Source organism: Delphinapterus leucas, chromosome 5 (genome assembly GCF_059928025.1).
Source record: "Delphinapterus leucas isolate spDelLeu-1000000601 "Yukka" chromosome 5, BTC_Dleu_Yukka2, whole genome shotgun sequence".
NCBI classification, from domain to species: Eukaryota; Metazoa; Chordata; class Mammalia; order Artiodactyla; family Monodontidae; genus Delphinapterus; species Delphinapterus leucas.
Window position 1 is genome coordinate 100073398 of NC_143133.1, and position 16528 is coordinate 100089925.

General features: G+C 36.4%; 1 protein-coding gene across 1 annotated transcript in view; it reads right to left on the reverse strand.

Annotated features, from left to right (window-relative positions):
- Nucleotides 1-1249: 1249 nt before the first annotated feature.
- MAPK10 (mitogen-activated protein kinase 10) overlaps nucleotides 1250-16528 on the reverse strand; it is a 171232-nt gene continuing 155953 nt past the window's right edge. Inside the window, 2 exon segments of the mRNA XM_022561669.3 lie at nucleotides 1250-2943; nucleotides 14941-15018. Of these exon segments, the coding sequence (XP_022417377.2) occupies nucleotides 2759-2943; nucleotides 14941-15018 (263 nt within the window). The 3' untranslated portion in view covers nucleotides 1250-2758.

The window sequence follows — 16528 nt, forward strand, 5'->3', positions numbered from 1 at the left end:
ACATAATCACCTCCTGAAGATACTATAATAAAATGGACCCAAGATTGTGAAGGACCAGCGGGCTTTTGAAATGATTATTCTCTTTGTTGGCCCATCACCTGTCTTGCTTTGACAACCTAGGAAAATTAATTCTATAAGCAGTCAAGAAGCTAACCCTTATTAGCTCACAATTTGTACATGATATTTCACTATGAAGGATTTGTTTCATTTTTTCTTGTCCATAGGGAGTTCTGGCTAAAGGGAATCAGCCCCCAAGAGCCATACAACAGGAGAGATCAGACTAGTAGAGTTTAGGGAAGGTGGCAATAGCAGGGGAGGGGCATTGGCTAGTTCTTGCCTGGTTTCATCTGATTGAAAAAAAAAAATCACTTCCGCAGACATGAGAGAGAATCTAACTGTCAAGCAGTTCTAAGATGCTGGCTGGAGATTTTCTTCTGTTTTCTGATGTCATTTTGTGGCTGATGAAATTTCCCTTGTGACTCTCTTTCAACAGCTGCCTGCTCTCTGCACTCAATTCTGTGTGGTTAAAGAGCCGGGAGTGGAAAGGCCACAGGTATAGCAAGAGAAGAGCATGGAGAAAGCAGATAAGCAAAGAAAAGGGAATACAGAGAAGAGAAGCTTTAAAAATGGGGGAGGGGGTTGGGGGAGTGTGACAGAAAGAAAAGTGAGAAAGCTCATGTGATTGGGGAAGCATTTTTAAAATCAGGTTGTCTGCAATATTAACCAAAAACTCTGGCAGCAAGATAGAGAAACTGGGCCCCTGCTATTCCAGGAGACAAGCGGCACAGTCTAACGTTTTTTCTCTCCATTTGAAATAAATGACCTCTTGTCATGAATCCTACTGTGTGAAGCAATACCATAAATGGCAGCATTGCTCCCACGGCGATGGTCAGGGTTGACTCTATTGCTTGAAAAGAGACACAGCTTTCCTACTGTTGTGTTTAAGGCAGTTTTCAGAGCACTGGCATTCTTGTCTGCTCTGTTTTCAAAGGGATTCCATTTGCCAGTCATCTCACACATATCAACCACCCATCCCATGCGTTTCACTTCTTCTTCAGGTGAAATACCACCGCACTGGTGAGCACCAAAATGGTCAGAGTGCAAAGAGCTGTGATGAATACTTCACCAAAGTGAATAAGAAGAGAAGCCTCGACCTGGTCCCTATTATTGCTGAGAAGTCACCCTGGTATCGCCTTGTATAGAACCAGGATGTTTCACAGTGCCTCCTTAAGTGCCCAGGAAAGCACTTTCATTTAATTTGAGCTAAATTCAGGAGATTTTGCTAAACATTGACATAAATGCTTCATGGCTTTTAAGACACTCTATTGCTAAAGCTACTTAACAGCAGTAACTTATGGGCAGAGTTATTGCTGTCATGTCACCTGCCGTACAAAACTCAGATGATCAGCCCTTCTTGGATTGTTGAAATGTATGAAATAAACAAATAAACATGAAACATCAGCCATATTAAGGAGTCGCGGAAACCCCTGAGGAATGTCTGTGGAAATGTTTTCAAAGGCTAACCTGAGGATCACCCTGGGCTTTGGGTATTTTTTAAGTAATTTCTTTTTTTAATTCTAGAAGAGGGCAGTAATATTTCTTCTCTAAATAAGACCTTGGCAAGGTATAAACCTGGAAAGTAGCACACTCATGGAAAACACAACCTACAATCTGAAAATAGCCTAGGTAGGCTCATTTTCTGTTAGGGATACCGTACGGAAGCAATTCCACTCTGTTCCAGGGAAGGGTTCTTACCATCAGATATATACACACTAACCCTGCCTCTTCACCTGACAGTTGTGACACATAATTTGTAAACAGCAAATGGGGTCTCCTTTCTAAAATATGAATGTCGGTGTCTCCTAGTATCTGGCTAATAATCTCCTTCAGGCCTTCCTCCGCACTGCCCCACCACTCTCTATCAGAGAAAAGACCCTCAGCCTTTATTCCTGCCTTCCTTCTAAAGGTCAAAACACATTTAGCACCTGGAAACTGTTACCCCCTCCCACCCCACACTGTACATAAGCATCACATATGTTCTTTCTAGAAATTGGTATACAGGTGCCATTTAATCAGTTCAAATTTGGAAGCTACATCTTCAAGGGTCCAAGAGAGCTCACTCCCCCCATGTTCCCCTCTTTACATGTTTTCTTGTAAGACATACAGCTTAATCAATTAACAAACTAAATAGCTTATATACTGGCAATATATTACAGATGGGTTTATGTCAGAGTAATAGATCACATGAAATGGACCATGTGGTACCCCAGTGCATGATGTCTTGGTAGAGCCCTGAGGACACGGACAGTAGCATCTCTAAGTAAGTATGCTGTATGAATACAGACACATGCGGATCTGTATCTACATCCATCTGACTAGGCCAAAAGGAGCAGGTAGATGCAAGATAGAGACACACACATGCTGGATGGGACCACTGCACACCTTGTCATGCCATTTGAAAGGGCAGTTACAGGTCGCTGGTTCTGCAGCCATTAAAATTACACTTTATGGAAAAGGCTTCTCTAATTGTGTTTGATTTGCTTTCTGTAGTAAGCATCGTTAGAAGAAGACCAAAGCAAGAGCAACTAGAAGTTAAATATACATTTGGCTTAGCTGCAATACAGAACTCTGGAGAAGAAGCAGGCTGAAAGATTTGTTTCAATTTTAGGCTTGGATTCTCTCCCTTGCTGTTTTCTTGTCGTTGCATGTCTGTGTTTGTGTGTGTGCGTGAGTGTCTGCGTGTGTGTGTTCCATCACATCATCTCCTGAAGAACGCTGGGTTTCGCAGGCAGGCGGCTAGTCACCTGCAACAACCCAGGGGTCCTGCCGAGGCTTCCAGGCTGCTGTCAGTGTCAGATGCCAGGGTCTGGTCAGTGGACATGGAGGAGATATCGTTGACAGACGAGGATGGAGGGAGACTCTCACTGGTGTTCACTGCTGCACCTGTGCTAAGAAAATGAAGACCGACATGACTAAACCTGGAACTGGACTCAGCTGAATGTCACTCAGGTTGCAGGCACGGGCAAATATGATAGGGGATGTCTGGCCCATCACTCATTCAACAAACTTTCATAGAACAACGAATACAGAGCACGGTATTAGATGGTGAAAATCAAGATAACAACACAGCATCCCTGGTCACAAGTTATTCACAGGCTAATGCAGTAATTGTCAAATCTCACTGTACCTTAGAGATCACCTGTAATGCTCTTAAAGGAAAACAAAAAAATAAACAATAAAACACCACTAAAAACCCCAATCACCCCTTGTACCTCCAATATTGTAATACAGTTGGCCTTGGGTGAAGTCAAGGGATTTGCATGTTTTAAAAGCTCCCCAGAGACTGTGGTGTCAAGGGCTGAAGACCACTGTTCTATGGAGAAGGCAAATGAGCAAAACCCTTTAACGTAATCATCTGAGCCTGGATGCTTTCAAATTCAGTGAGCTAAAACAAACACACATAAGATGCCTACCCCAGAAATATGGGCTGAGGGGAAGCCCAGAAATCAGAATTTCTTGGAGGCTACAGTTCTAGAGAAATGAACGTATATTAAGTAAATATTATTACATAGTCATTAACTTGACATCAAACTTAAAAGTCCATATAGAAAAGCCAACTAGGACTGTGGATGAAAGTTACCATAGACCAAAAAAAGAATAGAAGCCGGAGCACACCTCTTGGTTGTGTGTTTACTTTCCAGCAGGCTTGCTTACCTGGGAATCTCCAAATAAGAACTCTGAATTACTAACTTAGATTAATTTGCAAAATTTTTAAAATTTATCTGCTATGTGGGAATATAAAGACTTTGAAACTCTGAGAAGAAACTTGCTCATGGTAATCACTCAGTAAATACTTGCTGAGCTACAACAGCTTTGAGAACCCCAAAGGAAAGATGAGCCAGTGGCATTGTAAAATCGAATTAAACCAGAGCACCCTGGAAAGAGTCCAATTACTTTTTCTCTTTATAGATTCTTTATACTCAAGCAATATGGGTGGTAAAATGTATGTTTTGTGAAATAGTTCGCTATTAAAAATATCTAAAGTATAAGCATCTAAAATAAGAGATGAGGAATTCTCACTACATTGTATTTTATTTGAGAAAATATAGTGTGTAAGATATATTTGGTGAAAATCATAAATCCCAAATAAGATAGTGTTATCAGATAGATCTAATAATTCAGAAAAAAAATCTAATGAAGTGGAGAGGTTAACACAATCTCTTTGTTCCTGGTGTAGACATTTCTTGCCTGCGGAAAAAATGTGATTAAAATGTGACATTTGGACTTCCTTGGTGGCGCAGTGGTTAAGAATCTGCCTGCCAATGCAGGGGACACGGGTTCGAGCCCTGATCCAGGAAGATTCCACATGCACGGAGCAACTGAGCTCGTGCACCACAACTACTCAGCCTTCACTCCAGAGCCCATGAGCCACAACTACTGAGCCTGCATGCCACGACTACTGAAGCCCATGCGCCTAGAGCCCATGCTCCGCAACAAGAGAAGGCACCGCAATGAGAAGCCCGCACACCACTACGAAGAGTAGCCCCCGCTCACCGCAACTAGAGAAAGCCCGCGTACAGCAATAGACACCCAATGCAGCAATAAGTAAATAAATAAATAAATAACAAATAACAAATGTGACAGTATCTGGAGAGGACACACACACACATAAACTAAAACAGATTATATGTACCCTATATGCTTTTTAAATTTTTGTTGATTATAAATATATTTATGTAAATTATGAGAAATATAAAAAATACAGGAAAAAAGGTAACAATATGCACTCATCCTCAAATTAATGATAAGAACGGTTAAACTTCTGTTATATTTCTTTCTAGTCTTTTTGCTAGGAAGTTTCTTTAACTGTAATCATTTAATGTATATCCATTTGTATCCTGTATTTTCATACACAAAAGGCTTATGCATTTTTCATGTTCTTTAAACTCTTAAAAGTATCTGTACTTCCTAATCTTAAGTATCTCTAGATTTTTAAATCTGTCTTGTTAACATCTTCCTGTAAATAATTTTACTCTCATTATCAGAAAAAATATATAATGTGAAGTTATCTGGTTTCAATTTATTCCAACTTTACTTAATTATATCCTTTACAGATATGGTGCAGAGCTAGTTCATTTCCTCTCATGCCATATGCTAGTAGATTTCCTATGTCAGCAGACAACCCTTGATTACATAGCCCAAATACCCAGCTCTGCTTTTCTCCTTGATTCTAGATTAAATTATACCAACATCCTCATGTTCTTTCATCAGCTTTGGCCTGTAATAATTGAGCATCACTGTGATGGGCTTCTCAGAATCATATTCAATTTTTCCACATCATTATTAAAGGGTAGCGATTAAAACTAGATATAGGATTCTAATAAAGACTTGATCAATTGTGGGCCAACAGGGTGAGATTACTGTCCATTTATCTCCTAGATGATATATCCCTATGCTATAGATGGCTTTCAAATCACAGTACTAGAGTTTAGATTTAGTTTTGACTTGAAATATAAAATATTGCCCATGTAACTTTTTTTAACAGTTTCATTGAGACAAAATTCACAAATCTAATTTGTACAATTCAATGTTGTTTTAGGATAGTCACAAAGTTGTGCAACCATCACAAGAATCAATTTGTAGTGTTTTCATCACCCCGAAAGGAAACATTATACTCTGTTTCTTACCAACCTGAGGCAATGACTAACTTACTTTCTGTCTCTATAAAATTGTCTATTCTGGACATATCAGTTAAATGGAATCATACAATATGTGACCTTTTGTGACTGGTTTCTTTCACACAGCATAATATTTTCAAGGTTCATTTAAATCACTACTTCATTCCTTTTTATGGCTGAATAACATTCTACTGTATGAATACATCACTTTTATTTATTTATTAGTCACTGGTCATTTGATGGACATTTAGGTTGTTTCTACTTTTTGGCTATTATGAATAATGTTGTTATGAGCATTAATGTACAAGGTTTTATTTCTCTTGGGTAAAAAGAGGAGAACTGCTGGGTCATAGAATAGCTCTATGTTTAATATTTGAGGAACAGCCAAACTGTTTTTCAAAGTGGCTTCATCAGTTTACATTCCTACCAGCAGTGTATGAGGGCTCCAATTTTCCCCTATCCTCTCCAACACTTATTATCTATCTTTTTGATGATAGCCATCCTAATGTATGTGAAATGGTATCTCATTGTGATTTATTTGCATTTTCCTGATGGCTAATTATGTTGAGCATCTTTTCATGTGCTTGTTAAACATTTGTATATCTTCTTTGGAGAAATGTCTGTTCAGCTACTTTGGCCACTTTTTAAATTGTGTTATGTTCTTTTTATTAGTGGATTGTAAAAGTTCTTTATATATTATGGATACAAGCCCCTTATCATGTAAGATTTGTTGATGTTTTCCTCCTATTCTATGGATTGTCTTTTCACTTTCTTTTTTTTTTTTTTTTTTTCGGTATGCGGGCCACTCACTGTTGTGGCCTCTCCCATTGCGGAGCACAGGCTCCAGATGCGCAGGCTCAGCGGCCATGGCTCACGGGCCCAGCCGCTCCAGGGCATGTGGGATCTTCCCGGACCGGGGCACGAACCCGTGTCCCCTGCATCAGCAGGTGGACTCTCAACCACTGCGCCACCAGGGAAGCCCTCTTTTCACTTTCTTGATGGTGTCTTTTGAAGCACACTTTTTAAATATTAAGTTGGATTTAACTATGTTTTTTGTCATTTGTGCTTTTAGTGTCATATCTAAGAAACCATTTCCTAACCAAAGATCATGAAGATTTACTCCTATGTTTTATAATTTTACCCCTTACATTTAAGTCTATGATCCATTTTGTGTTTCATTTTTGCATATGATGAGGTAGAGATTCACCTTCATTCTTTTGCATGTGGAGATCTAGTTATCCCAGCTCCAATTACTGAAAAGACTATTCTTTGCCCATGGAATTGTCTTGAAATCCTTGTTAAAAATCAATTGACCATAAATATAAGGCTTTATTTCTGCACTCTCAATTTCATTTCAATGATCTGTATGTGTATATTCATGCAAATACCACACTGTCTTGACTATTACAGGTTTATGGTAAGTTTTGAAATAAGGAAGTATGAATCCTCCAACTGTGTTCTTTTTCAAGATTGTTTTAGCTATTGTGTCCCTTGGCTTAATGCAAACCAAAAAGTATTTTAAAGTATTTCAACAAAATAGACCTGGTATCCTTTTGAGATAAACTTTTTCTCCTTTCCTGGTTGAAATTGATTATGTGGACATGTTCCAATCGTCACAGTTAAAGCTGAGTACTGATTCAAGCAGGGTGAGATAAGACTCAGCTGAGATTAGGCTCCCTTATAAGATTGATGTTTACAAATAAACACAAACCCACAACAATGGCAGCTAGAGAAATTATACAAAAAATATTGAGGAAATTTCCCCAGTAAAACACAAATTTTTATCTATAAATAATTCTGAATGAAGGCAACAAAAGTCAGGGCAGCTTTTAATAAATTCTTCATATACAGGGGATCACATTCCTACTGCACCTATTTTATAATCAGCATATTTTCAACGTACTTACCATTCTAAGTGTTATGCCATATGGGTTAGCCTGTTATATATAGTTTTGTTACATGATTACTTCATGTTTATGTTTCCCTTGCTTCTTTTGATTTCTTTCATTATATTTCTTAATTTCGTCTATCTTCCTCTATCCCAACTCTTGAGCACAGAATAAGTACTCAGTTTAACAAAACGCTGAGTATCTTTTGTGTGTACTCTTCTAGAGAGGTTCTGTGAGGGAAAGCAAATTTCTCCCTGCTATGAAATGGATGAAACTGCTGACCTAGTTTTGGCTAAGGGAAATCACTTTGTTGTAGTTGTCTTTCTTCTCCTTTTGTTCATCAGCTGGCTTTCTGTAATTTCTATCTTCTATGTTGGAATGGTCCTGCCATCTATTTTATCAAAGTTGAATGCAAATTATAGTTGGTATTCAGTTACTCAAAGTTCAGAATCTTTATCAGCTGTATTTCTAGGGTTCCGTAGATTATTGTTCCTGATTTCTTATAGCACAAATGTATTAAAAGAGGTTCTCAACCTCTCTTCTAATGCTTCCTCTATAAAATCTCCATTTCATTCCCATGAGAAGGGTTGTATGAGAAGAGTTCCTCTTTATACAGTGCTATGGTGGGAGAATCATGTGTATTATCTAGTGGTGTGCTGGAGTAGCTTTTAGCGGCTTTTGAGAGTCAGTTATTAGCATTTCTTTCCAACTCTGCCCTCACTGATGTTACATCAGTAGCTTGAAGTTGATCACAGTGAGAATATTTACAGCATAGAAATGAGTAAATGCTATAATCAGTCATTTATTTAAAAGAGATGGTTGTTAAAAATTGTCCCCCACTATAATATAAAAAAACTTTTACTTTTGTATTACTTTTTCTATTGCACCATAATATATGCCTCTTGACTGTAGCCACCTCTGGCTTTACAGGATGATCCTCTCAAGTCTGCTTTTTGTGTAGGCAATAAATGAACATTTAAACCATAAAACCAAACACAAATAATAGAAGGGTCCAGACATAGATTTTGGTTTCAAGTTATTAATTTACTGCCAAACAGTTTGTGACAATCTCTTAAATAGAACGGAACTGAATTGAACTTGATTATAATGTCCACTTGCCCAGGATATACTAGCAGTGTGATAAATATCCCTTCTTCCTATATTGTTTTCAGAGAAACCAGTAAAGATACACATTTTTAAAAATGTTTTATCATCAGTAAAGCATTACAAATTTTTGTCAATAAAAATGTCATTAAAATTAACTGAAAATACTAACAGAGTTGCAAACAAAAAATACTAGCTACTTTCAACTTTACCCGGAAAAAATTAGGTTTTATGGAAAGAAGTAACTTACAATAACAAAAATTTATCAGCTAGAAGTTATCTAGCCAAAGGTATTCATTATTTCAGGGGAAAAGGTTGTTCTGCTTTTTAAAGGGAATTATTTTCCTGACCTATCCAAACATTAAAAAAAAGTAGACACAAAGAATTAGAAGAACTGCTACAATTTTTAAAAAATCACTGAGATATAGTCCTTCTCTGTCTTTGTGATCTTCAGTTTCAATTTGTTTGGGGCTGAGGTTTTTAAGTAAAAAAATTATTGGACTAGATCTGTGACTAATTGGAAGGGACACACTCCCATGGGATGCAGAATATGGAGGGGGAAGGGCTATATGTTAAAATCACCTGAAGAGCTTTATCTTCCATGTAGAGTTTCTAAAAACTCTCTACCCATCCTGATGTTAAGGATCCCTATCTTGGTGAGTCATTGTTACTTGTGGGATGTTTCCTTCTCAGGCACAATGAGGCGGTGAACAGACTGAGAGCTAGATGACTTCCTAGTCTGTTCTAGCTCTAACGTTCTATAACAAATACTTTTAGATGAAAATTTATTTATATTCACGGACTGCTATTCCCTCAGCAATCTTTGCAAATCAATTCAGAAAGCAAGCAGCCATGCTACTGAAAATAAATCACTATTCAAATGAAATCAGATAGCAGAAGGGAGTACAATTATTTACTTAGAAATGTATCTGAGGTTTAGATTTATTTCTTATTGATATACAAATCCATCAATAAATTTCAAACCTGTGTATTATTAGGCAAATGTACATTTAACTTCCTATTTACATTTTAAAAAGCATCACTAAAACATGAGTATGGGTATTAGAACAATTTTGTCACTGAGAAACCCCATTAACTTATTCACTTGCTGCAGGGCTCCCAGCATTGTTGTGACTGAATATTAAGGGAGTCTATGTTGTAATATTACTTCATCCTAGCTATTTACAAAATAAAATGTGATATGCAACATTAATGAGAAAAGGTGAATATAATGAAGAATGCAAAAAAAGCTGACTTTTCAAAAGTTTTCTTGGTAATTGCTTTTTCTTTCCAGCATAGGTTACTGCATATATATATATATATATATATATATATATATATATATATATACCACACACAAACACACACACACACACACACACACAGTAGTGTTCCAATAAAAATTTAACAATTGGCTCTCCGGGGGGAGGAATGCCTTGATTTGTAGAGTCAGCCAATTTCTATGTCTTAAATCTTACATGGCAGATTTCAAGCTACAATATGAGGTCAAAAAACTCATAGTTGGATGTATACAAGTGGCTCTCATGAGCTGCAAGAGTCAACTCCAGCACATGGCTATTCTATGTCTCCACATGATGCACACAAATACATCAGACACAAATATGTCATATAATATATATTATACATATGATTTCTCAAAATTAAGCCAGGAATATTTTCCTTTAAAATCATGTTGTGAAAGACTGAATCCATAATCATTTTAACTATAAATTGTTTAAGCCAGTCAACTATAGTTTAGAGCATGCGTAGAAGGTAGATAATTTAGTATTGTTACAGGTAGTTGGAATGGTTAAAAAATAGTTTGGTCTTTTCACATGCACATAGAGCCTACATGGCATATTTTATAATTAATCATTAACATATTAAACTAAACAGGCATGCAAAAGAAATTGAGGAATATGCATTTCTAAAAATGAATAAATCAAACAACCACATGAAAGCAGCAAAACTTTATATCTGAAGCATGAGCAAATGCCAAAAGCAATAATTTATGTACTGATACTTGGTTAATTTATCTTCATGGTGATTAATAGGGTGAATAAATATTTATTGGCATAAGAACATACTGAATCGCATACTATATTAAAGTTATAATCCTGTCCTGAATTCTGTCTTTGGAATAGCACCAAGAAACATGCTGAGGGAGGACCTGAGCAGCAATTTTCAAATATTTATCAAGCTACTATTATATGCAAGGCACAACACTCAGGCACTGCATGATACACAAAGGTGAATACATACCATCTTTCTTCTCAGTGAATTTCAATCAATAAGGGTAATAAGACTATGTTTAAAATACAGGTACTAGTAGGACCCATATGAAGAAAAGATCCTATTCTTTGGGAAGATATGAAAAGTCTTTTGGAACAGATATAAAAAATATTTTGGAACAAGGTGGTATTCAATAAGAGAATACTTATGAATGCGCAGCATTCCAAAAGGTGGGGATCCAGTCAAGTAAGACAATGGTAATACAGGACCCTAGAATGGGTGTAGTATGAAAGGTGGAAAAACGTGGATTACAGAGGGCTATCCATGTCAGGGAGAGGTTACTAGGCTTAAATTATAAGTGATGCAAAGCCATTGGAGGCATTGATCAGTGGAATTATTGCTCAAACCTATAGTTTTGAAATATCAACTTAGGTAGAGACTGAAGTCTGGAAAATTATTTCAGGAAAACTTCAATCATAACGCTGTTAAAGGAAAGGCATGGTAATTAGATGTAAGACATCCAGCAAACAAAATTTTTAGGATGTAGAAAATGACTCAGTCATAAGGTGAGTATGGAGTAAAAATCAATCAGGGGTTTCAGGCTGGGAGGCTAAGAAAATAGAGCTGCCATTAATAGAAATGGGAATGTTGAGAAAAAATTTACTGCTGAGTGGGTGAGTCTAAATAGAGAGGATGTGTTTGATTTTAAACAAATTGAATATGAATTGGCAGCAATCTCATGCATTCTGGCCAATATTTTAATTTCTCTATGACTAGTTATATTCATCATTAAATATTGTAGTGGAATTCATTTATTTTCCAGTCATTCCAGAAATAACAAACTGCTCTGTAAACTAGTCTTCGGCTTTATTCACCTTAAATGTATTTCTTGCAAACTTAAAAAGGATTTACTCTGTCAGGACTCAGGTTCATCTATTCAGAGCATGTAGAAATTATTTATGTCAATAGCCTTAGACACTGTTCAGGAAAATTATCCAACACTTGGGATTAGTGCAAAAAATGAGCATGTAATTTTTAATATCATACTTGAGCATTTTTTTTTTTTTTTTTTGCAGTACGCGGGCCTCTCACTGTTGTGGCCTCTCCCGCCGCGGAGCACAAGATCTGGATGCGCAGGCCCAGCGGCCATGGCTCACGGGCCCAGCCGCTCCGTGGTATGTGGGATCTTCCCGGACCGGGACACGAACCCGCGTCCCCAGCATCGGCAGGCAGACTCTCAACCACTGCGCCACCAGGGAAGCCCAATACTTGAGCAATTTTTAACAAGCCCTCTTAAGGGTCATCTGACTGTTTTGTGGAACATAATTTTTTGGACTTAATATTCGCAATTGATTGGGGTCCAGACGTTTTACAACACTGTAAACTCGTAGAAAGCTGATAAAGTGAAACTCTGTTGTTTTTTTTTTCTGCCTGGTAGAAAACATAACCACAAAGATAGGTCTGGTTGCCCTGTAGGACATTTACAAGTTTTGATTTAATTTAGTAATCTTATTTCAGTGTTCTTTTTTCCACAGGCTATGTAAATCCTAATTTCTCATATCTTCATGGAACTGCTATTCTGCCATTTCCTTCATTAATGAGTTAAAAGAAACTTCTTCATGCAATCACTTTATTTTTGCATAAGAATTATGGTTTTAATGATTAAAGAATTAGGCCTTAATAACATACAAACTTTGTTCCTTTATCAAATACTTAAACCTTTCTTCATATGGCAGACCATTCATTAATTAATGATTAATTGATCTCACTTGTACCATTTCTAATCCCATTTTTCCCACTCTGAGCTGTACAGTTTGCATAAAATGAATCATGGGAATAAGAAGACTTTTGTAGAAGTGTTGTGAAAGTATTGAAAAGAGAATTATGAATTTTTATGTCATCACAGATTAGTTGCTGTGGAGACCTGGTTGGGGCCAAGGGGAAAGTGGAGGAGGAGATGAGCAGAAGATGGGGCGTTCTGGAGTGGGTGGCATGATTCTGAGCTCTTTGTAAAAAGGAAAAAAGATGAATTCATGATAATTTCAAATAAAGATGACACTCTGCTAAACTTGTCCAGTCCCAGCCTGAGCTGCTAGGTCACCCTTCACTGGATCCTGGTATTTCGTCTTCTTAAAGATTATAAGAAAATATGTTCTGGCCATTATGGGAATTCTTAAGGTAAGGAGTCTTTCTGCCTTAGCAGGTGGTATCTTGAGGCTGTAGGATTCAGTCTTTGGGTTCTTTAATCAGCAGCAGATGGAACATGCAGGTAAGTTAGACGCAGCTTCTACAGACCTGTATTGATATGGATGCTAGGCTGAATAAATAGGGTGGGTAGACTACCAACCCCAATGATTCCCTTAACCCTCTTTGAGGAAAGGGAAGACTTGAGATAGAATTGGACATTTCCTCAAATCTAGAGGTGAGAAACGCAGGTCATACAAGAATTGCATCTGTTTGGGCATCAGAGTGGCTGTGGGTACAAACTAAAGAGCAGTTTATCAGTGTGAAGAATTGATTAATTCATTCTACCTGTTTCCCGAAGCAAGTTAAAGTGCATGGTAACCTGCATATCACTATGGAGAAGACTATGGAAGTTCCCTAAAAAACTAAATATGGAACTACCATATGACCCAGCAATCCCACTCCTGGGCATAGACCCTGGGAAAACCATAATTCAAAAAGGCACATGCACCCCAATGTTCATTGCAGCACTATTCACAATAGCCAGGACAGGGAAGCAAGCTAAATGTCCATTGACAGATGAATGGATAAAGAAGATGTAGTACATATATACAATGGAATATTATTCAGCCATAAAAAGTAACAAAATAATGCCATCTGCAGCAACATGAACCTAGAGATTGTCATACTGAGTGAAGCAAGTCAGGCAGAGAAAGACAAATATCACATGATATCACTTATATGTGGAATCTAAAAAAAAAAAAATGGTGCAAATGAACTTATTTACAAAACAGAAATAGAGTCACAAATGTAGAAAACAAACTTATGGTTACCAGGAGGGAAAGGGAGGGGAGGGATAAATTGGGAGATTGGGATTGATATATACACACACTACTATACATGAAATGGATAACTAACAAGGACCTACTGTATAGCACAGGGAACTCTACTTAAACCTCTATAATAACCAATATGGGAAAAGAATCTAAAAACGGGTGGATATATGTATATGTATAACTGATTCACTTTGCTATACACCTGAAACTAACACAACATTGTAAACCAACTATACTCCAATGAAAAGTATAAAAAAATAAAGATGGAAATGAAAAAATAAAGTGCATGGGAAAAAATTATACATCAAAGGTAGGACACCAGGTCTACTTTCCTCTAAACTAATAATCTGCAGCCTACATTTTTGCCAGTATGATCTGAGTGTTGTTTAAATCTAAAGATATTCTCTTTCTATTCAAAGCGTAAGTCTTAGGAAAAATATACTAGCATTAATAAGTGTAAGTAAATTACCTCAAATAATTCTAAAGCACATTAGTAAGATCAGTAAAATATGTATATGTACAAATGTGTGTTAGATTCTGTAGATTGCAAACTGAAATATTTTCTATGCTGACTTTAATTGGATCTCATCTTGGTTAAGGCTTCAACTATGGTTACATCAACCTTGCTAAGAGTGCAAACATTAGAGTGAATGAAGGAAAAGGTTTTGGCTGGAGGGATTCCTGAACTCTACATTGACTCGGTGGTCAAGAGGGCATTATGGTTCTGAATTTTGATGAGGCACAGTTACCCTTTAACCAGCCCATGTTAACATTTCTTTAAGATTCCTTATTATCTTAAAATAAGTTCCGAAAGAACTCTTGTGCTAGGTCATTATAATCAGAATGAATGCCACACTAAATATCAAAAGGAATAAAACTAAAATCATTTGAGGGAAAAACAGTCATGTGATATTAGTTCATGTGCTCTATTGGCAATGTTATTGACCACAATCTCTCCTTAAGGCCAAGAAAAATACACGAGTATTGGTTTATTGGTTATTCACTGAGAGTGAGTACCTGAAGGAGAAGGCTGTCCTTTCACAACGCCATTCTTAGTCTTTTCTTCTGAATTCATGACTTCCTTGTAAATAAGTTCTGTAAGAAACAGTTATCAGTGTTATAAAAGTCAATTTTCTCCTTAACCCAAAGAGGTGATTCATTAGTTACTGACAAGTAATAACATGTTGGTGGGGCTGAGTAAATTACAAACCAAGTGGAATTTCTTTACTCTTCTATTTCTACATTTTCTTGAAATAACACAGAGCCTGGCAAAAGTAAGTGCTCAATAAAGCATTTGACCAAGAAAATGTATGAAGAGTACACGTTACTTGTTTTCTGAATTCTTTGGGAGATTTCTGATGCATTCTAATTTTATCTCTTATGGATTTTAATGGCTCAGTTTTGAACCTCCATTTTTCTTTTATGTTCACTTCCTAAGAGATACACATATTCTTCTTGTGGCTTTATATTGTTACTTTCTATCAGTTTTCCAACTCTTATTCATCTTTTTGCTAGATTCAAATCTTGGATTCGTAAAACTAAACTTGCATAAAATCCAACATTAAAAAATTATTATATTTATTCCCAAACTTGCATCCATCTCTGGCTTTTTCATTACTAGAATTTAAAATATGTATATCTTCATTACTTTTTACTTTATAGCTTTTAGCTACAAATTATCCTGTGCCATTCATTCGTGCTTTGCAATGGCTTACAATTTATATAATCATCATCCTTTACAGGTATTTCTTCAGTTTTTCAGAATTTATTCTATGTCCATCCTCCTCAAGTGATATTTATACCCTATCACTTACCTAATCATGAACACCTGAGTGCCTTCTGGTCCTTCTTTAGATCAAATCAAGTCTTTTTCTGTCTATCATCCTCATCTTTTCTTTTACTTGATCTACTGTTTATATATGCTTATTTTTCCATACTCTCCAATATGACCTCTTGAACAGGGGATTCTCTTTACTAACTTTATAACACTTTTTACTCATTCTTACCGGTTGGTTTCCTCTTATATCTTCATTCTGGTATTTTCCTCAAATTTTTTTTTCTTTTCCAAACTTATAATTATTAATTCTTTCAAGGTTGCTCAAATGTTTCTTCCCTTCAGATCTCCCCTTTATGTTCCTCCTCATAATGACCTAATCATGTGTTATAATCTGCATTTGGCTTTATCATATTTATTCTACTCTGTGGTTATTTATGTTAGTGGAACAATTCTTCTCTACCTTGTCTTACCCTGACTATGACCTTGATCATGCAGTATGTGTTTGAAAAAGTTTTCTTGAAAAAAAAGTTAATGAATGTATTCATTTACTCTTTTCTTACTTTAAAGGAGAATAAGCCACTCAGATACATGAATTTTCATTTAAATTCTTGAGTCCTATAAATCAAGTGAATGAATTCATATATTCACTATCTTTTATTCTATGATGACTAAAACCATCTCAGGCATAATTTTATCCATTTTATGTGATAATTTTATGTATAAACATGGAATATTTAATTCTGAAATTTTGAATTAAAGTTTGCCCTCCACCATGACAAATATTTTGACAATCAGTACTATTTTTTTATAAAGTGTCAGTAATTAATT